We start from the raw sequence: 23,071 nt of genomic DNA, 5'->3' as shown, positions 1-23,071 counted from the left end.
CCACTATAATGCCGTTTGCAGGCGCGAAAACGTGCTCCTTGTTACCGAGACAAAGACAGCCTCTTTTTTTTTTATTGTAGTTATATATCCCCATTACAGGCACATTTATAGAACTATATTTCGGGATGGATCCGAGCCAAGTGTTCTACGTGTGATAATAACGATAAGAATATAGTTTGTAATGAATAGGTTGATGAGATCTAATACATTTTTGTATTATTTATTTTTTAAATAGTCAGTGTGACCAGACTGAAAGAAAAAAAAGAAAAGAAAGACTGGAAGTCTTTCTTTTCTCCGTTCTCCTTTCTCAACTCTCATCTCAACAAAATCCACCCACAATTCACTGCTATGAACAAACACGATCAATTCGATTTCTTATTCATTTCTTTTGACCCTTACGAATGCAAATGATAACCAAAACAAGGACGTATTTAGGGGGGTCCAGGGGGTCCGGACCTCCTCCCCCCCGAAAGATTTATGAAGTACTAAAATTAAAATTAAAAATATATTATTTTAGCCGTTGTTGTATAATTTCCTCTGAACTTATTGGAAGACAAGGATTATATTGGGATCGTAGAATTTTGAGGGACACGAAGGACGTATTTAGGGGGTCCGGACCCCCCCCCCCCCACACACACACCTGAAAGACTTATTAAGTACGAAAATTGGATAATGAAAATATACTCGTTTAGCATTTCTTGTATATTTTCCTCCTTAACGTATTCGAGGACCAGGATTATATTGGGATAATACGGCTTTGAGGGACAGGATGGATGTATTTAGCAGGGGTCGAGATCCCCCGAAAGACTTACCAAGTACTAAAATTAAGTAATGAAACAATTAGCATTTCTTGCATAATCGCTGGTTATTAACTTCCTCTGACCTCTTTTTTAATCAGAAATTAACTTTTCTCCAACTATATGTGACATCATTTTTGTTATTCGATAAATATTCAATAATTCATCTATTTGACATTAATTTCATTGCCGGAGCACTTGTTTTTATGTAAATTATTCCGATCTTAACTAAAGGTAAGCTACGTAATGAATATGCGCTGATCTCTATTTTTATAGCTACAGTCTTTTTACCTAATCGTGTAATAATAATATAATATTAATTTACGTATTGTAATTAGTTATAATTTGATTTAATATAATTATCATGGCTAAGCCGATACCACATTTAACCGATACCGATACCGATACCGATGTTGATCCTCTTACCGATTCCCACCGATACCGATACTTGAAAATTGCAATAATTAAAATTTGTTTAAAATATTGATCAACATTGGTGTGTAAATATTCTTCTACAATTATATGCGTCAATTTAGCAAGAAATTTGCTTTAGAGTATTCAAGAATTTCATCAGAATATTAAAATAGATATTATGTAATCACAAAATATAGTTTTTCGTGTAAAATTGGTGCAAAATAAAAATAAAATTTGAATTTTGCATAATTTCCAGGATAATTAGACTTTTCACAAGTGTTGCGAGGCATTTCTGCGGACACCGTGAAAGACCAAAATGTTGAGAAAGTATCGGCTGGTATGGGTAGAAGAATTCCGGCCGATACTTTCCGATACCGATACCACTGATATCGTCTCAGCCCTAATAATTGTTTTAATTTAAACATTATTATTATTATTATTATTTCTGAGACACTTGGTTCGGACCTCCCCTCAAAACATATTTCTAGATACGTACCTTAACCAAAACATACCAAATTTTGGAGCCTCAGAAGTTCATAAGGTGAGGTAACCGATACATCAACAGACGCCGACAATGGAAGATGAAATTAGCTTAAATTCGTGTGGAAAACCTACCTATTTTTCGATGAACTGACTCACTCAAGAACACGGGACTACAGCATTCCCAGGCTTCTTTCTATATTCTTGTACGTAATCATAATATACCATGCGTTTTCCTTAATTAGCTGTTCACTTGGAAAAATAAATACTGAGATAGAGTAAAACACCAATTTCGGAGCAGAATCCTGCGTAATTTTCCACAGAACTCTCAAATAATTAATTTATGAAATTTCTATCACACAAATAATATTTTGTTACAAAATGAAATCATGTTGAAAGTTATAAATTAGGCCCCTTATGGGGTGGCCCGGGTCCACCACCCGCGGTTTCGGCCAACCTGTTCTATAGTGAATGTAAAGAATAGCCCCTACGGATGAATTTTGTCTATGTTTATGGGAACAACATGGTGTACAGCCGACAGCAAATTGAACATCACTGTTTACATTCTGTATTCAACGTTAGAAGCAAAAACATTGCCCTCTGCTTCGCTGGTGTTTTCTTTCTCAATTCTGGAACCTCACATTCCGTGAGAACAAAACTAATATGTGGAACGATTTGCCATGTTTCATTTGCCGCACTTTGCCTTCATGAAGCGCAATACTGATGAACTTTTTTTCATTGATGAAACATGTCCTAAATATTTCTTTATTCCAATGCGCTGTACAAAGAAGCGAATTGCATGTATACTAAGTATTGCTGTGATATGTAGCATGTGCAAAGACCTGTAGCTCAAATGCATAGAAGCCGAATTCCCCAACGATTAAAAGCATCTTTGTTCACCCCCCTCTCCTCACAAAAAAAGAAGCAGCAGCAGCAGCCTGCGCCCAAGGTCGAGTAAAAACTACGTATCTATTCTGGCAGCTATAAAACTTTTTTTTTTACAATGAATATATTGTGGTTATTCAGAAGTGAATGATTGATGACGCAAATAAAAGCAAGCAAACCGAAGTCGGCGTTTTCCAGCAAGGCGCTGTGCAAATGAACCTGCCACTTCCTTTCGTTAATTTCACAAAAGCAACTGTTTTGTAACCTCTTCAGGGATAGATTAAATCTGTCTCTTTTCAAATTATCAGGTTGTTGCGAACGGGAGAGAAACGTTCTTTGGGCACGATGTCACAAATTTTCAGTGTATGCACGGTCACGTACCTGCCAGCCTAACCAACAGCTTTGCCAACATACTTTAATCATAAAGTGGAGTCTGTTGTATATCAACTTTCAGACGTTTTCTTTGACCTAAATAGTATATCACATTAATACGCACCTCTTTTTTTTAAAAAAAAAAAAAAAAAACGAGCAGAATATTTACATGCACTATGTTAACATTTCGCCAAATAGAACTGCTCTCATGCAAAGATCCAGTCGGTAGGAAGTAGGACTAACATGCACCCAATCTCATCAAAGGTTGTTTTCCTTACGTAGCTATTCTACTTCGTACGTTAATCGCGACGATGAGGATCAACGTAGGACAAGCATGACTTTCGCAGGACACGACCCTGTGACCTGTAACCATGCAGTGTAAGTAACTTTTGCTCCGATGTATCCAAGTCCGTTAATACATTTCAAAATAAGCGTATTGCGGCATAAGACACCAATGCAATTAGACCGCTTATCAGCAAAGGGTCAAGATGCTTCATTCCTCTGATATCTCGGACGAGAAGCGCAGACTTTTAATGGCTGGATGCCTTGGAGAAAGGAGAATTGTTTACTCTCATACAGCATACCAACTTATTCGAACCCTCCCCCTCCCCCCCCCCCCCAACGTGTAGCTACTTAGGTATATGTAGAGAATCTTGTTGACACCAGTGTATTTTTCTAGGAAGAAACTCTTCGAGTTGTAATGTAAATGTATTGGTTTGTTATTGTGTTCTCATAAGAACCATTCAAAACATTGATATGTTCATAAATAACCATGAATACATGCAGTGACACATACACATGTGTCAGAGAAACAGAGAGGGAGAGAGAGAGAGAGAGAAAGCAAGAGAGATAGTTAGAGAGAGATGAAATTTCTTACAACAAAATATTAGTTTTATTCTCATCTATGCATTGCTCACCGTTAGGAAAAAAACACTGGTTGATACCTTCTGCAACAAAGAATTATTATTAACATTTAATTTTAACGTACTGCATTAATTGAAACAAAACTATGCTCGCCACAAAATGATAATTCTGAGATTAGTTAGCTGCTAAGGGGATAACAGTTAAATAAAAATGAAATAGATCCAAGAAAAAATTGCAAACAGAAAGTGCACTTAAAGAATAGGATATGCAGGCTCTGTCCGAAAGGTACAAAGTACAGACTTGAAGTATGGTCTTGGCGGAAGTGACGTCACCTAATACAGTTCGAAAGCGCCAAGAACAGAAGCACGCAAGTACACAGCTCGCAGTAAAGATGGTTGGTGACTAGGTCACGTGGATTCCGCACTCGTTGTTCATTTGTATAAAATCACGGAGGTAGAAAGCCAGCGACAGAGGTTATGGGCCAGCAAGTTGTTGGTTATAGTTCTTCTAATGTGTGGAAATGTATGTGTACGAGCATTTGAAAATGCTATGTGATTTTTATGGTGAAAAACAAGTGTTTGAATGGTGAGGAATGCAAGGAGTACTCAGTTTTATCTAATGATCGTATTTGGCGCTGCAGTCAAAGTGCAATTTGAAAGACAACACTTCCAGTCCACGACTTGAAGACCGCACTCCAAGACCATACTCGGAGGATGCTCGCTTCAAGTACGGTCTTGCACCTTTCGGACACGGCCACAAATTAAAATCTGTTTACTGATAAAAATGCAAGGTTTTATTTGCCTGCTTTTACACAACTGCAGATTGTATGTGAAAATTAGGGGTTTGCGGGACAGATTATTTTGGTCGGGACGGGAAATTTTTTAAATCCCGACATTCGGGACGGGAAAAATTCGCTATTTCCCGACAAAGTCGGAAAATTTTCGGAACGGGAAATGAAAATTTCCCGAAACACTGAAAATCTCGAATTCTACACGTCCTTTTCAACTTAAGTGATTGTTTTTTGCGCTGGAATAAAAACAAACGATTTCCGGTAAGTTCCAGACACTTGCAATGCAGAAAACGTGGAGAATTAACAGCTTTTCAAATTAACCATTCATTATTTCCCGACTGCTCGGGATCCCGAAAAGTTTGGAATTCATTTCCCGAAGTTGGGATCGGGACGGGAAACGTTTTTCCCGATCCCGATTTTTCGGGATCCCGCCCAGCCCTAGTGAAAAATGCCTTTTTAAGACCAGAATGCACAGAAGGGGGAGATTATAGAAAGTCTCCCCTTGGACTTTACTTTCGTGAAGAAAATAAATCAATATATATAATTAATTGCATTCAGAATGTTTGTTCCAAGGTCACCCCCCAAATAAAAATGTCGGCATTCGCCTACCATTATGGAAGTTTCGATAAGATTAAATCAACGTTACATATCAAAGTACACCTCTCTGTAGTGGTATATTAATTACAACTTACGTATGTAGTATTGTTAGGAACACACGTGAATTCATACTCCATGTGCCTCGGTTGGAATTCCATGCCTGTACCGTTACCCAACCATAAATATAACGGGCGTTAAAAAAAAAAAAACAGACACACACACAAAGGCCAAGCTATACCCTTGAAAATTGCATGCTTATGTAAGTATTTGGGTTCTGGAACAATAGCAATGACGTTAACGATCGTTCGGAATCATTCCGCAAAAGAGGACCGCTTCGACTTTTGTCTGCATGATTCACCCAGTACGCAGGATTGGGAGGCGGAGAACGGATTAACTAGATGCTCGGTGTATCACAAGATAAATGAACACAATCACATTCTGGGTATTTTCTTATTTAAGCTAGTCTGATTCACGTACGCGAAAAACAAACATGAGCAAACAGAACAGTAACGTCGTCAGATAAACAAAAGCCAATCAGGGCAAGAATATTTTATGAGGATAGTCACATTAATTGTATCCTAAATATCACATGTAAAATGCCGATAAAAGTTCATTCTAGTACCGTGTTTTTCTTGTCCACTGGAGAGAGTGCAAATGCTGGGGATGTTTACCCCCTTATCCTCTGAAGGATAAGGCACAGGGCCTGGGGCAAAACCAACTGGAACGTTTATAGCTATTTAATATTATAACCCATTAATTTTAATGGGTCTAGTTGAACGATACATAGTTGTGACAGCCCTACTTCTTTATCGTAGCGTTCAACTGGCCCAGTAACTCTTACAAAATAAATACGACCTTGAATTGATAAGGCATCCATTCACCTATCTACTACGGCCGAGGCGAGCTGAACATACATTCTTCACGTGATCAAAAAAACAAAAACAAAAACTGATGAGGTAACTTTTGCATGGACTCTAATAATAAAACATTTAGACAACTCTTCCCTTCCGTCTATATTTACGACCCAAGTCTAGCTAAAGCAAATTTCTAGGCATGCGGATGTGCTGGCGCAACGTCATAACAATTACGTCAGACATGAACTTAAGTATGGATCTTGAAACTTCAGGGCCAAACAACACGATTCAGGGGCTCTTGTTTCTAATGGCGGCGCAGCAACATCATTACTTAAAAACTTGGACGAAGAAAGGAGTTATTTATTGTGGAGGACTAAGTATGTCCTCAAAAATAGGCACAATAGAATTGGATATAATTAATTTAAAACTAAAGATCGCCTCACATTCGGTACATTTTAAAATCCTATCAGAATTCTTAGGTGACATCTTAATCAACCCACTTCAGCAACAAACTGTTGTGGCAGCAATTCATTCACACCACTCCTGCAACGAAGTGTTGTGGCAGCAATACATATCCGTTTCGTATGTCACGGTATCTAGTGACATGTGAAACGCAGTTCGATATAAATTATTTTTTATATATTGATTCATTTTATGCACAAACATGAAAGTGTGAGGTTTGATTTATTTTGTGGATAAACTTGTATCCGAGCCAGACGTCGGAAGCTGGGGACGGGTTTTTCTTGAGTGACAGCCGCCGCTTAGAACATGACATATTTGCACCAACGCGGAGATAAGGAAAGATTATTTTCGCCGCTACCGGGCTCGAGTCGCAGCGGGCGTTCGAACCCATGTTCACGGATGACCAGAGAGATCAGCTGGAGCTCAAGCCTGCAAGGATCGACGACGCGCACTTGACCGCGTTTCAAGACAATGGAGAGAGGTCATTTCCATCCCCTGAGAAAGCGAAGCCAAGCCACTAGAGCGTCCTGTTCAACGGAAGAATTCGAATCTCTTATATATAGGCAGTACTATGATTCCAGACACAGTTTTGACCCGGATTTCACAGAGAGAGCATCTCCGCGCTACACTCTCGCGTGATCATTGCTTTGTGTCCGTGAACTTTGTTTCCTTACGTACTGTGAGCAACGTGCAGATAGAGAGTTACCAGTGTGCGCCTTATTTTGGTGAAGATTACGCGGTGATTTGTTTTTGCCAAGCGTGGACTACATAAGGATGGAGGGCTAAAGAAGATTGAGAAGGGAGGCCGTCGCTTCCCTGACGCCTGCAACGACGCCGAAGCCAGTCAGACGACGCCGAAACCAAACACTGCCCAAAGCCCGAAGGACGCTGTCAGATCGACGTCCCAACCAAAGCCCGAAGGACGCTGTCAGATCGACGTCCCAACCAAAGCCCGAAGGACGCTGTCAGATCGACGTCCCAACCAAAGCCCGAAGGACGCCACCAGAGAGAGAGATTGAAGGACGACTCCAGAACGACGCCGATCGAAGCCAGAGGGAGAGATTGAAGGACGACTCCAGAACGACGCTTCCAGAACGACGCCGAATCGAAGCCCGCCACCAGGGAGATTCTGAACCGACGCGTGACCACGTACACCCGACGCTAGTGACATGAGGAACGCCCGAAGTTCTGAGGGGGTGCAAGTACACCATATCGTCGCAATTATTCTTCGTCGCGATCGACCTCGGAGGACAATTTCGCCACAAAGGAACCGTGTGCAAGTCCCGCGTCCAGGAGAGATGAATAACCACGCCATGTAGCAGAGTCTGGTACAGTATACTTCAGAGGGTCTCATGTACATGTAAACGTGCGTCGTCAGTATCAACACCGTACAGTTAACGCCGAAGTCTCACTTATTAGCAAAGTCACTCAGGAAACCCCGAAACTAATTTCCGCGTCTGATAATTTTTGGTATTGTTGTAAAAAAGGGTTATTTCATGTTCAGACGTTCTAATTTAATTGCCTGTATTCAGCGTTAGAAGCTCCATTTCATTTCTCTAATATTTAGTATAAATGGTCAAAGTGTGCTCCATTTTTTTTGTGTAACCGACCGCCCCCGTCGCGCCATTTAATTTGTCAATAGTTGACTGATGAGTCCTTTTTAATTGTGGAAAGCGTAGTTGTTTTTATTGCAAGGTCGTGTGCGTGAAATAGTATTATTTGTTGCATAGTGGTTTTTGATGTAATTTTTGCTCGCGCCGACGATTGATTAGTGTATTCCGGCAGCTGGAGCCAATTAAGTTTTTGCATCACTATGTGATTGAGTAGTTGTTCTCATTGGACGAGAGAGGCTTATGTGTAACACCCCCGTCCGAGAAACTTTTATAATGTCGTGCTCACGACTGGATGCATACGTTCATTGGAACGAAAGATTTAACCACGCCGACCCAATTGTCTTAGTTAACCGCTTTCCGAGGGCTGGCACTTAAGTTAATTTAAAAGAGCACAGGAGCTGGCAGACGAATGCCCTAAATTCACATAAAGGTTTAAAATTAAAAGGAATGGTATGTTAATGAGATCCATGATTTGTATCCATACTTCACATGTAAAAATACCTCATGTGTGTGAAAGAGAGAGAGAGTGAATGAGTGAGCGTTTGAGGAGGCTTTGTAAACAGTTGTTGATTGCAATATTTCTTTGTTGTTACAATATATATTCACTTTTTTACCGTTCGTCAGTGTTGTTATTTGACGTTTTTCAGGTACCAGATATTATGCTATTAGTGTTTTATGAATGTTCGAATCTACATATCAAAGGTAAACAAAACAGTGTAACATTTCAAGGTATTAATCTCCGCCTCGCAATAGTATGACAATAAACGACCGTCTCAGTACCGAACTTGATAACTGGACCGTGAGTCACGACCGGTTTCCCGTACACATAACGACGTTTGGCCCCGTGCCGGGGTATGATTGACACGTCATTTCGGGGACCGTGAGTGCACTCGTTACACGTATCTTTCCCACTAAATGCTTGACCCATGTTTAAAAATATTTCATTTAAATTTTATTTCTACATATTTTCAAGGAGTTCTGTCATTATTTTGTGAAATAATGGTCAATTTTTAAAGAGCGTCTCCCTTCAACACGGAGTGTTGTGGCAGCAATACATATTCGTTTCTTATCTTTTCCACAACATACACGTCATATGTTTTGAAATATCTGGTTAAAACTTCATATCTACACCTTCTAATGATTTACTCAATGATTTCCGTCAATTTTTTTGTGGAATGAAGGTCAATTTTAAAGAGCGTCTTCTTTCAACCCACTCCTACAATGAAGTGTTGTGGTTTCATGTGACGTCAGAATTCGCACCGCCGTCATGTTTGCGGCCGAGTTGTTCGTCGTCTGCAAGGAAATTCCCACCATGTAGGAGAATGGGATCCATTCTCTTTGCACGTAGCGTTCGTACACCTGCGCCAACTGTACGTTTGTTGTTAGTACTGTGTAAAATTTCGATAACATTGCATACAATTAATGACAATGTTGTGCCATCTGAAAATGGCGATAATTTTTCGTGTTCAAGTTCATTGCGCAGTCGACACATAAAGATATGGAGAAATGGCGAAGTTTTGCGGTGTAGATCCATATGAACTGGACGATAACAAAATGAAAAGGGGCCTAAACCTTTGGCCAACTTTAGTTCACATGTATTTAATTACTTGACCCAGCTACCTGAAATCAATTCGTTTTCGTATATATTAGTGGTTCGGATTCTGCTTGAAATATTTACATCCAGTACAGATTTACTAATATTTTCAAGGCAGTTTGTGTTAAATAACGAAATATAAATAATCAAGTACAAACGTAAAATTATTAATATGAATTTAACGTTGAATGTTATCATTTTTATCGTTAAATTTATCGGAAGTATCAGCACCTTTCTACCAAACAAAAACAAAGAAACACTACTTGCAATTATGATTAAACACACCAGCTTGATCCATTTGTACCAAAAGTCACAGAGAAAGGTGATATACGATGAACTTACCTGAGAGGAAATGTTCACTCCACAGTCTGTAATGTTTGCTTTGTTCATTAATGTTGGGGACAACTTATTCTCGCCAGTCTTCTGATCAACAATTATCGAGTTCTGTGACGTGAAGCGCACCTTCTGTTCTTTCTCGAAAAATTGGAGGATAAACGTGAGTTTCTGTTAAACAACCGAATACTGCACAATGTACCAACGTAAAGAAGGGTCAAATCTCCCGCCCGTCCACTTGAATTCCGTATGCTTACAAAAACCAGCTTCAATCATGGCTGCTCGATCCCACAATGCAACAGTTTGTGTCGTAGGTGAAGTACACCTATGCATATCCGTCTCGTATCTTTCCACTAAATGCATGCCACCACAGGTCTGTGATGCCACATGTGGAGAAATATTTTATTTGAACGTCATTTGTACTTTTAAAAGGATTTTTCTCAAGGAATTATGCCATTATTTTGTGGAATAACGAATATTTAGAAAGAGCGGTTTCCTTCAGACCACTTCAGCAACAAACTCGTATCGCAGCAATTTATGGCCGTTCATTCAAAGCACCACTCCTGCAACAGTGTTGTGGCAGCAATACATCGTTGCTTATATATTTCCCACTGCATGGTTGTCGTATGGGAAAAAAACACATAACTTCAGTTCATAACCCTTTCCTACCATTCCCATTGCTGGTATGGCACAATTAGATAGATACCTCATTAGAAAGTCATTTCAAACTTTACAAGAAATTCCGTCATTATTTTTTTTGATCGTCTTCCTTCAAACATGTAACAACCATTTTAATATTTAATAAAATGAGCAGCTTCCAAATAAAAAAATAAAAACTTTAATGTAGCATATTTTGTATTGCTTTTCAACACTGTTGGCTAGTCTTGGAAGTAACGTCTATACCCTGGCCAAGATTCGAAGCAAGAACTTGTTACAACCGCCATATAAACAGGCCCGGATTTCCCAATAGGCCTCATAGGCCCGGACCTAGAGCGGCACTTTGGTAGGGGTTGCACGATTGTTTGTTTTAAATTTATAAGGAATACCTAATTCTTGGATTGCCTCTCTTTCTCCGGAAACAGGAATGGAATGACTTAATGTAGTTGTATTGTAAATATAAGTTAACGAAGAATATTTCTTAAGAGAGATAGGATAGCTCGGAACTAGTTTACTAATTTGTTTTTTAATTACCGACGTTGTTGTTTCGAATGTACAGTATTGTGCTGAGCCGGGTCGGCGATTGAGGAAAGAACGTGGAGCCTGCCGCTTGCTTTTGAAAGACAACACCGGCTTGGCTGCGTTCCAGGAACGCCGTTCCTTGTTACTGCCGGCATTGGCCGCATATCAAAAGCATGTGATTCGCATTGAATTGTTCAGAATTAAACTGTCGGCGCAAGCATTATTAAAGGGGTTTCGCATTGAAAAACAAGGTAAATGTTAAAATGTAATTTATATAATTTATGTCATATCGCTTTGTTACATTTTTTGTATGTAACTATCATTTAATTAATACTGCATGCCGTTAATAGTAAAAATAGTAATACAGAAAATAATGATTCTTTTCATTCTTGATAAACGGTATGGGGTGGCAGAGCTTGTTTGGCCTAGGGGCGGCAAAGAGGTAAATCCGGCCCTGCATACTTATCACTGCCAGGAGCGGCCAGGACCCAACATTATGATTTTCATTTTGTGCAAATTCCTATGTAATATGTGTAAACCAATATTAATTTTTTTGGACATTTTTATTTAATTTGGATTGACGTGTACAATTACTGTCGGATTAAAAATTATAGATACTCCAGTTTGGACTCCATCTAAAAATTATCCAGTAGACCTACATACAATAGAGCAATCATTTTCAGAACAAAAAAGGCCCGTTTTTGCTCTCACAATGAATAAAATTCGAAGGCATTCTCAAAAAGGAAAAGTCTGTTAGCATAGAATAACGCAGAATCGAATAAGCTAAATTTTGCTGCAACTTTTTTCCAATAATATTTCTGGATCCTCTTGAACAAGACAGCAGAGATGTGACCTCCTGTGTAATAGGAAGTAAATTAGTTGACGTTGATGTTCAAAATCTTACTGAGCCTGTGTTCGTTATGTTGAGGACATCTGTGGGTACTGGAATGACTAGCTCACCGGTGTTGTGGGATCACAACATATGCTTCCTGACCTTCTGGTCTTCCATTGTGACCGTTTGGGATATTTTGGACTGCTTCAAGATGTAACTCATCTGTAGGAATATCGAGGAAGAATTGGTGGAGCTGAATTTCGTTTCTCTCATCCTGCTGTGTATGTTTGGGAGCATTGCTAGTGACTGTTATAACCTACATTAGCTGCCATGCATCTATTCAGATGTCAAAGAAAGCAAAGCACTCATTGGTGGATACGTGGATAGGCATTGCAGTTCTTTACTTCATGTTCAGCTTGGGCATATACCAAACAGAAAATCCAAAAATTGGCAAGGAGTTGGATTGATGTTGCATTATCTAAGTCTGTGCTCTCTTCTTTGGATGGCTATAACTACTAGTAACTTGTATAAGAAGTTGACAAAACCAGATGTTCTGGAAGCTATCCCAGATGACGAGCCTTTACCAGATCAACCTATACCTCAGCAGCCAGTGCTTGGGGTTTATTTAGTTGTTTGGGGAATTGCTCTCATAGTATGTGGAATATCTGGGGCTGTTAACATGGCCGAGTACGCAAGGGTACTCCTACTGCTTCCTTACTTTTGGACCGAGCATAAGTGCAGTGTACATACCTATCGGTATGGTGCTGTCTTTCCTGCTGATATTCTTTCTCCTTATAAGATGTGTATTGCACAATATCGAGGAAAACGAACAGTTTTCGGAAGGTACACAAGTTACGGAGAACGTCGATTTAAGGCTTCTGGAGACGAACCCGTCCAATGCCGAGCAAGCGAGCGAGCATTAGAAGTTTTCAGTCACTCTCCAGTGATGGAGAAGACCAAGAACATCCACCTGCATCTCAGTTAAGAGCCCAATACGTTACTCTAGTTTTATTTCTTCTTATTTGGATCTCCGCAGCCATGGCAACCTCATGCCTTTTCCGAGATTATGTGCCATATGAAGAAACAATTTTCGGTGTTCCCTACTGCCTATTTTCTATAGCACTTGGTATTTTTGTGTTTCTCTTCTTCTGTATTTCAAGGAACGATGTGCGTGTTGCATGGAGTAAGTTTAAATGCGAGAAGAGAGGTCGTTGCTGTTGGAGTCGTAGTATTTCGGATACTCATCCAATTCCTGTAATGAATTTGGCACATCCTAACATAAATTTTATGGCCAGTTCCAACAGCATAAACTCAGCTTACACAAATAAGTCTAAAATCACAATAGAGAAGAGTGGCCCTACATCGAAAACAGATTCCGCAGGCAAATTTTCAAATATTAACCTAGTGTTCATGCAGTCAAACAGTATTACCGAAGGTTCCGTGAGTGGTGCCGATATATTCTACAACCCTCACCAGAGCGGCGTCGCACGAAAGTTTTTCCGCAAGCAGAGACAGCTAAAGCAAAACAGCTTGTCGTACCGAAATGCTCATGTTGACAGCGATAATGTTGCCTTGCCATCTAATGTTCAGATGAACATTTTCTCTCCGCCTGACGTGGAAGGTATGACTAATGCAGCTTAGAATCATGTCGGAAGCCAAAATACGCAGGAGGCCAAGAAGCCACGTTCGAAACATCACGGCTTGGAAGAATTAAGGTTTTCAAAGGGAAGCGGAACAGGAGGCAGAATGGTGATTGGCGCCGAGCGAAAATACTGTACTTTACCATACCGTCACAAGACAAATATAGAACTACCTGTTCGTAGAGGTTCCGTTCCTAGTGTAATATCTGAAAATATTGACAGCAACACATGTTCTGATAAAAACGACCACATCAGTATTGTATGTGAAATAGGCACTCAGATACCCAGTGATATTAGTGAACATCAAGAAACATTTCCCGACACAGTTAGTTGTGTAACCTCAGAAAATTGACATCAATTCTTGGATTTCTCTTTGTTTAATAAAAAATTGGATTTTCTCGAATTGCTTCAAATCGCGCAAAAGTTCAGGGGCGGAAACATATTCCTTCTTGTATGTCTCCCGAATGTACTCTGGCTGAAAACCTAAACACAAATGTTTGATTTGTTTATTGATGGACATATTCGGATCCATTTTACATAAGAGGAGCTCCTTATCTCTTACGTAGTCCGACACTGACTCATCATCTCGATGTAGCCTATGTTTGATGCGTTCTTCTAATAGCAGCTTGTCTATTGAGCCTGTAAACTCTTCAATCAATTTAGATTTAAAGAGATCATAGGTAATCTCCCTATTACCCATAACTTGTGTCCACGCTTCATTCCAAAGTAAGGCCGGCCCATGTAACAATACCGGAAGCATCTTTAGTTTCTTAGAGGGGTCCCACTCATTAAGTATGGCTATACTCTCTACCATAGGCGTAGCTACGGGGTGTGCCGGGTGTGCCTAGGCACACCCTAATGGGCTGCTTCATCAAAGAGAATTAAAGACAGATATTTCAATAAGAGAGAAAATAAGCGGCAGTTTGTAAGAAGTTGAAAATGTCATTACTTGGTACAAACGTGTGCATTATCGCTGATGAAACGAGTGTCTATAGTTTTTCGATTTTTTTATGTCTTTGGAGAAAGAAGATATTTACTGCATTCTACTCTGTACTGCAGCGCTTTTCTTCTATACCTGTCACAAGCTGCACGTGTGAGAGAGAGCTTCCTCCAAGCTTTCCCAAGTTAAAACTAAATTAAGAGCAACTCAGAAGCAGGATAGATTGGAAGCCCTGCTCTTGCTATTTGTGGAACAGGAAAAAGCTTAGTCTATTGATGTAAATGAAATTATTGATGAGTTTAAGAACATTGTACCTTTTGACAGACGTCTCTTGTTATAGATGACGTATATTTTGATGTATTTGTTTGTAACATTTATGAACATTTTGTGTGTGTGTAATTTCTATGCAATTTGATTTTTTTCTACTACATATATTCAGAAATTTTCAACACTGTCATTTAGTGAATTTATATTCCTTTACAAAGATCAGTGCAGTTAAGAGCCAAGTGATTGTGTTGCAAAATATGCTATTAAAAAAGTACAAGACCTCATTTTTTTTTCTTTGTGCACACCCAAATATAAAGTTCTAGCTACGCTTATGCTCTCTACCTTATCAAAAAAATTGGTGATATCTTCGCCTGCCGTTCTTTGGAACTGTAAACCTTCTAACAAGAACGGGGTAGCAAAACCTGCGTGTGCCATTTTTCTGGGCGGGGTTCGAACTAAAGTATTAACAGGTAACAATTTGCCTCTGCTACGAGTAACTACAGGGCTACGCCGTATGGACGTGGACGACGCAGTGGGATTAGTATTCACGAAACTATAGTCTCTGCCAATTCTATCAATCGATCCAAAGTTGCATCTAATTCGTCACTGTGATCTAAACTGAACATCCCACATAATTAACAATCCCTTTATCTCTGCCAATTGTGAAATAAAATTCCGCGTTCACCAATGTAAATTTAGAAGGTTCCAAGATGTGCAATTTGTAATAACATTATTTGGCGTTAATAGTGCACATAACACTAAGGAGTGAAATGTTAAAGAAAACTGAAGTTCCTGATGTTAAAGAGGGTCGCTGCTATTGTTCATTTCTATTTTGACACATTTTCATCATTCCCTTTTGTCAAAATGAAAAGCCAGATTATGAGGAAAATTTACTCTACATTTCATGACACTGCGTACAAAATTTTAAGAAAAATGCCAAACTTCGCAATGTTCATTCATTTCAAGGCACCATTAAAGAAACAAGTTCGGGCTATATTAATTTATTTCGAAGGGAAATAAATAAAGTCTTGTACCACCATTTCGTACACCATTTAGGATATAAATTATAATAGAGCAATGCTATTCTCATCGCATTTCCAAAAAAAAAAAAAGGATGAGAGGCCCTAGCACTCCACCACGTGAAACAACCACCGACGCATTGTAGGTTGAGAACCTTAAATGGTTCTGGGATCGAAACATGGAGCCCTTAGATTAATGTAAATCTTACCATTGGGGGTTAGCGGTAGCTCGTAAGCTCTCGCTTGGCTGCTTCTTCTATCTGCGGAGGTACCTAAACAAACTTATCCTACACAACCTTTCAAATGAATGGCAACTCTCATATTTTGGGTTAAAGTGACCTAAAGACTGCAAAGGCAAGGTTGGCTTGAGAGAAAAGCATATTACCTGTCTCGTTCTCGAAGAGAAGACCAATGAGTTTCGAAGTTCACTCTCACTCACTCGCTGATGTTAGTCTCTTAAATTGTCTCTTAACTTCTCAGCACTTCACTTCCAAACAACTTCAAAGTTGACGATCACTTTCCCGAATGTAAACTTAACTCTCGTCTCTTCTCTCCCTAAAACTCAAACTTCTCCGCTTTACTATTCCCGACCAACTGTCCCGACTAACCCCTTTTCAAGCTAAACTTCGACTCTCTTGTTCGAGATTCAACTTGCCTCCTCCCCATCTAAGCTCCTTCTCCTTTTATCTCTCTTTCTTCCCAACTTTGTCTTTGCAATAACTGCAAAATGCTTTGTCTTGAAGCTGTGCTGAAGTTAACACATTCCTTAGAATTTCCTGCCTGTTACCCAGCTAAGCTTAACTCGAACATGAAATTAAGGGGTACATTACGATAGTATTCATCAATATATTCCATCAATCCAAAAGGCTGTCATATGTGCTGAGAAACACCCCAGAAAAGGCTCTCTCCAGAAACCTGGAAGCTGTGTATAGTGTTGTAAGCCCGTTTTACCTGGGCTCTGAGGTCACAGGGAAGTTTCATTTAAACATTTAGGTAGAGCTTAATAATGTCTGTTGGCTAAACCTGCTCCGTAGGAGGGTAGAGATATGGAAAAGTTGGTGTAATAGGTTATTCACGCTTGTTCATACCTGGTAGATGTGTGTGATGTCTTGTCCTAATGCTTCTCGCAGACCGAATCGTGACAGTTCCAAGGTTCTATCCAGCGACCCTCAGTTCACCAAACCGGGCCATCCCTTGCGCCTTGCAGCATGCTAGGCAGCGGTAACTCCGTGTTCCATCGTCGTAGTTAGCAGTGTAACGTGTTGTAAAGTAATCGGACTAGTTATCCATGTAGCGTCGATGAGTGTCAGAATCAAAAGAGAGCTAGCTCCGGGTAGGAGCTTGCTTTTATCATTCTAGGCGTCGAAAGGTTGTTAAACCTTTCAAACGCGGTAGATCCTGTTTAGATCCACGCGTTTGCCTTTCCAGTTCCTGGTTTTTACGGAAGTTACAAGTTAGCGCATTCTTGGGATCACTCGCTGGTCGGACAAGTTCAGGAAATAAACAAGTGTGAATATTAACATGACGAGGTTTTCTCGGTTTAATGGTCTCCATATCTCTACATTCCCCTTGTTGAAATAATCGAACCACTCTGTGATGGTCGACTACCTCGTCCGGAGTAGGTTATATTTAAAAATTATGATTTATTAACATATCAAACTCGTAGAAAACCAATACAGTAAGTCAATCACTAGAAGAATCACATCACCATAAAAAAATTGAAATCACCAGAAGAGTCATATCATATCGTGGCACCAAACACTGTTGAGAAAAAAATATAAAAACACGCAGAGAAAAAAAAATGAAAACTGTAGGTTATAGCCTCTTATAAACTCAAAAAAGTACGAGCACAATTAACTAAGTCTTGAGGCATGGATAAAAATAATTACATAAGTGTGACACTGAACTAGTTTTGGTTGAGTGATGACAGCACAATAATAATAAAAAAACACATGTCAGCACAGTGTGAAGAAACGCCGGGAACCGCAAGCGGTTGTATTTACTGTTTGCTGAGTTCAAAGTACACTCGGTGGAACATACACGATGCTGGGCGGAGCCTTGAGGTATGTTATCATGGCAACGCTGTAAATTTCATGTCGCCATAGGCTGGACGTTCTGTGCAGCTGACGATAATAAAAAAAAAAACACAAAAGAAAGAGACGTATCTCTAATCCAATATGGGTAGCACCCATGGGCACAAACTTTGGCACTGTAAAGGACATGCGTGTGCACTAATTGCGTGTGCCTTACGGTAGTTGAAGTAGCTGAGCACCGGAACACTTTTAGCCGATGAAAAATAACAATAAGTATCATGTGTCGTCGGGAAACAAGAGCAGGATGCACTCAGTGGGAGGGGCCTTCTGGAAGTCAAATTTGCGATGGCGCTTCGGGGCAAGAAACGTCCTGGGTAAAGCGCTCCAGTTCTGCATCGCGGCTTGGAAGATGGAAAAATCAGCCATGGGGTCCAGACGGGAACGGGTCCTTGTTGGTGCTGGTATTCCACAAAATCGTCGTCGGTCTCTGCGATGAGCCTAGGTCTGTCGCTCGATGATACAAGCCGGTGGTCGTCATGGGTCCAGTAGCATCCGTGGCGATGAGAATGAAACAAGCGCAAAAAAGGGAAAAATTAGGAAAAAGCAAAAGGTAGTGGAGCAACTCTTACCTACCAATCCTATCATAATATATCAATGATAAATTGTGATAGTGTGTGAATTACTTTGAACAATTTGTAAAACAAATATTGTAATTGTAGCTCTATTTTAATTTATATCGTAACTGGTGTTAGTTGGCACATTTCGTCAGTCATTGATGATTACAATTTGTAAAAAAAGTGTATCACAAACCACCTAAGCCCTTTGATTATAATACATAAAACCAAAAAATGATATATATATATATAAGATAAAACAAAGTTCCATTTCAAAATAATTTATAATTTTTAAATGTATATCTTATAAGGGGCCAAAATAAACCTTTTCTGCTGTTTCAGTGGTATCAGATTATTCGCTGTTCTAGTGTTATGCAGAGAAGGCCGGAAAAATTATGACTTTTTAGATCACTGCTCCTTGGTCTCCCATGTAGCAACCAGACCCCCTAACTGGACCACTGTGACTCGATTTGAGAATAAATGCATGGAAAATACTTTTGCAAAACCTTTTGTGCAGAATAAGCACTTGATGACAAAAATTTTCATAAAATCTTATTATTCTCTGCATTTATGGAATTCCCTTTGTGAAAAAATTGTGGAACCTTAATTTTATATTTTCCAGCATTTTATGTCCTTTCACTCTGGTCCCCTCAAAAATGTAAGATCGAGATTCCACCATATATTCAAAAGCTACAGTGATAAATAATTTAAGAAGAAACATGTGAATGATCCAATGTTGAATACCAAAATTCAAAGTCGAGTACAGTGCCAATATTGGAAATTCTACTTGTGTAAAAAAAAGTTGTAGTTTCCAAATTCATAAAATATATCATTTTTATTTTCGAACAAAAGTCCGCTTTCCAAAAAACCTCACATTTTTCTATTTCTTGTAACAATTCATAATTTGCAGGCACTTTAATCATATTTTGAACAGTTGGTAAAAATTTCCTAAGATTTTATTAAATTAGGCACACACAGGAGATGTACTACGTAGTACTGTTAGCGAAAAATGAAGGCTCGACCAGGACTCGAACCCGGGTCTCTGGCATTCCGTGCCATTGCTCTACCACTCATCTATTATTTCAGTTATTTCTACAAACTACAGTACTAGCAAGTTTCGGTTTGGTTATAATTGTGACAAGTTGACGTCCGGCAGTATGAACAATTAATGAATCTAAATAAATGTCAAAATCAAATTGAACTGCACACAGCGGAACTATGGTATCAAGGCGAGACACTGTTGTATCTACAGATGCGGTGGTTGTTTTGGAAAGCGCTAACACGTAAGTTCCCACATTCCGTTCGCAAGTCACCTGTGGCGGAGTGACCTTTCTCCCGAGGTCTTCCGACCGCGAAATTTCTTTTTCCACATAGGACAGGACTAGCACCGGAAGTGATGATGAAATCCTGATTAAGGGGCCTCGCGCAATCGTCATGTAAACAAATGAAGATCAGTTACCGAAATCGTGTTGTTTGTTGTCCTATTCTGTATATTAATTGAATATATGTTAATTATAAAGAAGAGTGTGAATAATTTGTCGGATTGATATCATTTTCAGGTGAAATCCTTTTACAAACTCCCGAAAGTGAGTAGGCAGTTGAATCAATAATGCAATAACTGGAGTATAAAATTATGATATTGAAAACTGCAAGATACATACTCCCGAAAGTGAGTAGACAGTTGAATCGATAATGCAATAACTGGAGTATAAAATTATGATTATGAAAACTGCAAGAGGAGCTATGACGAAAGAAATGTCTGTAAGAGAAACCTTAGCATTGGCGTAATGATCGTTTAGTGCAAGATTCCAGCAATATGCAACATGTTGATATGGGTATGTACTGCGAGGCAGTGATTTATCAGCACAAACCCCACATTTTTTCACAAATTACCAATTTACAGTTATTTTGGCTCTAAATTTACCCCTACACCCCTCTAAATGCAATGTTAGACCTAGCCAGATTAATATTTCCGAATAAACCTCTTCTGTTAGGGGTTGTAATGCACTGTTTTTTTTTTTACATTAAATAGTTAATGGTGTTTTAGTGCAAGCTTCTTGAAATATGTTGATATGAGTGTGTTATGTGAGGCAGTGATATATCTGTACAACCCCCACATTTTTTCATAAATGCCCAATTTATTGTGATTTTGGGGCCCAAGTTCCTTTTGTTTTATTGCGATTTCACCATGCTACGTACATAATTTTTACATGGTTCGATTTCGATTTACGTCTGTTAACACATACTGTGGAGTTTGGCACCCGGTAACACTTTACTATACCTGAGACGGATTCCTTCAAATTTACAGGATAAAGTACTTACGGAATTCATTTTCTGGAGTGTTGTTGATGTTCCGGAATGTAGTTTTGGTCCATTTTAATGCGAATCCATGTGGTTTTATACGAAAATCCATCGTGCTATTTATGCTCCCGCCATTTGCTTTTTACGAGAGCACAATACGTGATATTGCTGCTGCTACAAGCCGATGTTGTCGTAATATGCTAAATTGAACGAAAGGAGTGCTAATGGAACCTAACCTAACAGGCCTAACCTAACCTAGTAGGCATACCTCGTCCCCGTAAGTAAGTAAAAAAGTCAATTTAAAATTCCTAAAGTGTATTTAATTTTTAAAAAATTATTTCCGACGCGCTATTGCAATCAACAGTAAGCTACCGCCATGTTGTGTGTGGAAATAAACAAGAACAGTAAGTACTCGTAAATGTAAGAAATATACATTATTTCCGTTACGAATTCCATTATTTCACCTAAATAAGTGTTCCGGAATGCAGAATAGTACATTAGCAATGTAAAAAAGTGCGAAAGGAATCATTTCCAGGTGTCTCAGGTATAGTAAAGTAGTACCTGGCACCCTTGACCCTGTGTACACCCTCTATAGAATGTGAAAGGTTTTGCATGGTATTTGAATATTTTGTTGTTTGTGAACGTTTTCAGTTGATTTTAGCTCGCGAAAATGTGCCACTGTGAAATAAAGTGTTTCTTTACCAATAAGAGCCTGAAAGCTTCGCACAATTGAATCTAGCACCCAAAACGACATTCTACAACAGCAAGTATAATTTTACATAGTTAGGTTAGGTACCAATAGTTATTATCGACTTGTTCTTTTGCTATTTGAGTGTGCATACAAAGAGTTTTAATAATAAAAAGCGGCGGAAGCACTCCAAAATGGCAGGTTTTTGCTTTTGCTGGTCATACTTTATGATCAAATATCTCAGTTATTTGTGTTTTCCGCATGCTGCAACTAATTTTATATTATGCAAAACATCAAAATCTGTCGATTAATATAAATTTCAATGTAATTCTGGAGGGGTATGGTGGGTAAACGGCCTCAGTGCTTGACACCAGTCTTTCGTGTGTCAAAATGTTCGAAGATTTTGTTCAAACCCTTCTACAGGTGCCATGATTGCCAAAATACTGCAATTTAAAGGTGTTGAAAAAATTGCACATTTTGCACTCATACTTTCGTAGTTAGGTGGGTAAGGTTTAGTTCTTTTAGCATTTTCACATGGAATGACCCTGTTTAGAATTTGATGATAAATTACAGAACACAAAGTTAAAATGCCATTATGTCCATGATGAAAAGGACCAAAATATATATTTTAGGAAATGAGTTCATGTTAATGCTAGTATAAATTCTGCTTTTGGTAACAGTTAGATATAGTGAAAACAGAATTCTTCAAATTTACAGGAGAAATGATGGGAAAGTACTTACGGAATTGAGTTCCTGTGGACTTTTGGAAGCTGGGAATACTGTTCTTTCGATTCGTGCAACTTATTCGGCTGGTAAATAATGTCATTTTCGACATTAATGTATCTCTGTTGCATGATAGCTCGTGCCACCATTACCGTCGACTACGTGAATCAAATGTTCCATGCATTCGAATATGTAACCCCCTGTCAGTGTAGCAACCACGGTCGTTGCGAGCGAGTTTTTTTTTTCCAATTTAATTTTCTATGTTTGCCTAACCTAACTGAACCTAACCTAACCTTCCATGAATGGTTTGTGGATCAATTTTTGCTTAAAAACCTTTTGTGAATAGTTTGTGCAGCATTTTTCGGTTCATAAGTTTGGAAACACTGCATATCAGCTGACGATAGACAACGTGAGTCAAGATTTGCCCTCCATATTGTGTGTCACAAAAGTGAATTAGCAACGACCAATAAATACTTGTAATGTGAAAAATTACACTTTTTTCAGTGAAAAAAACACAATCCCAAGTTGAAAAATGTTCCGCTATGCATATAAGGTAAGTACAAATGTAAATAATTCGGAAATAAACGAGTTAAATGTGTTTTCACTATATCTAACTGGTACCCTCCTTTTTATACAGTAATGCACAGGTTTCTGAAAATTTGATCTGGTGTAAAAAAAAGTAAAGTAAAGTGTTCCCCTGTGCATAGCACCATGCCATGAAGGCATATAGGGGGTGTGGGGGTAACGCCCCACACTTTCTTGATCCGGTCGTGAGTGGGG

The 23,071-nt window shown here is 39.1% G+C and overlaps 2 protein-coding genes across 2 annotated transcripts in view; both read left to right on the top strand.

Moving 5' to 3' along the window:
* The window catches only part of LOC145986444 (uncharacterized), a 109,436-nt gene that overhangs the window by 53,725 nt on the left and 32,640 nt on the right, over positions 1 to 23,071 (top strand). The gene's annotated exons all lie outside the window — the stretch shown is intronic.
* Positions 12,217 to 13,707, top strand: LOC145986426 (adhesion G protein-coupled receptor A1-like). The gene is given in 5 exon segments (XM_083120441.1): positions 12,217 to 12,352; positions 12,355 to 12,513; positions 12,516 to 12,760; positions 12,762 to 12,962; positions 12,964 to 13,707. Coding segments are annotated over 5 exon segments (1,485 nt in total).

The sequence above is a fragment of the Lepisma saccharinum genome, chromosome 4 (genome assembly GCF_977018435.1).
Source record: "Lepisma saccharinum chromosome 4, izLepSacc3.1, whole genome shotgun sequence".
In the NCBI taxonomy this organism is placed as follows: domain Eukaryota; kingdom Metazoa; phylum Arthropoda; class Insecta; order Zygentoma; family Lepismatidae; genus Lepisma; species Lepisma saccharinum.
Note: the sequence above shows the minus strand (reverse complement) of the source record. Positions and strands in the feature narration are given on the sequence as shown.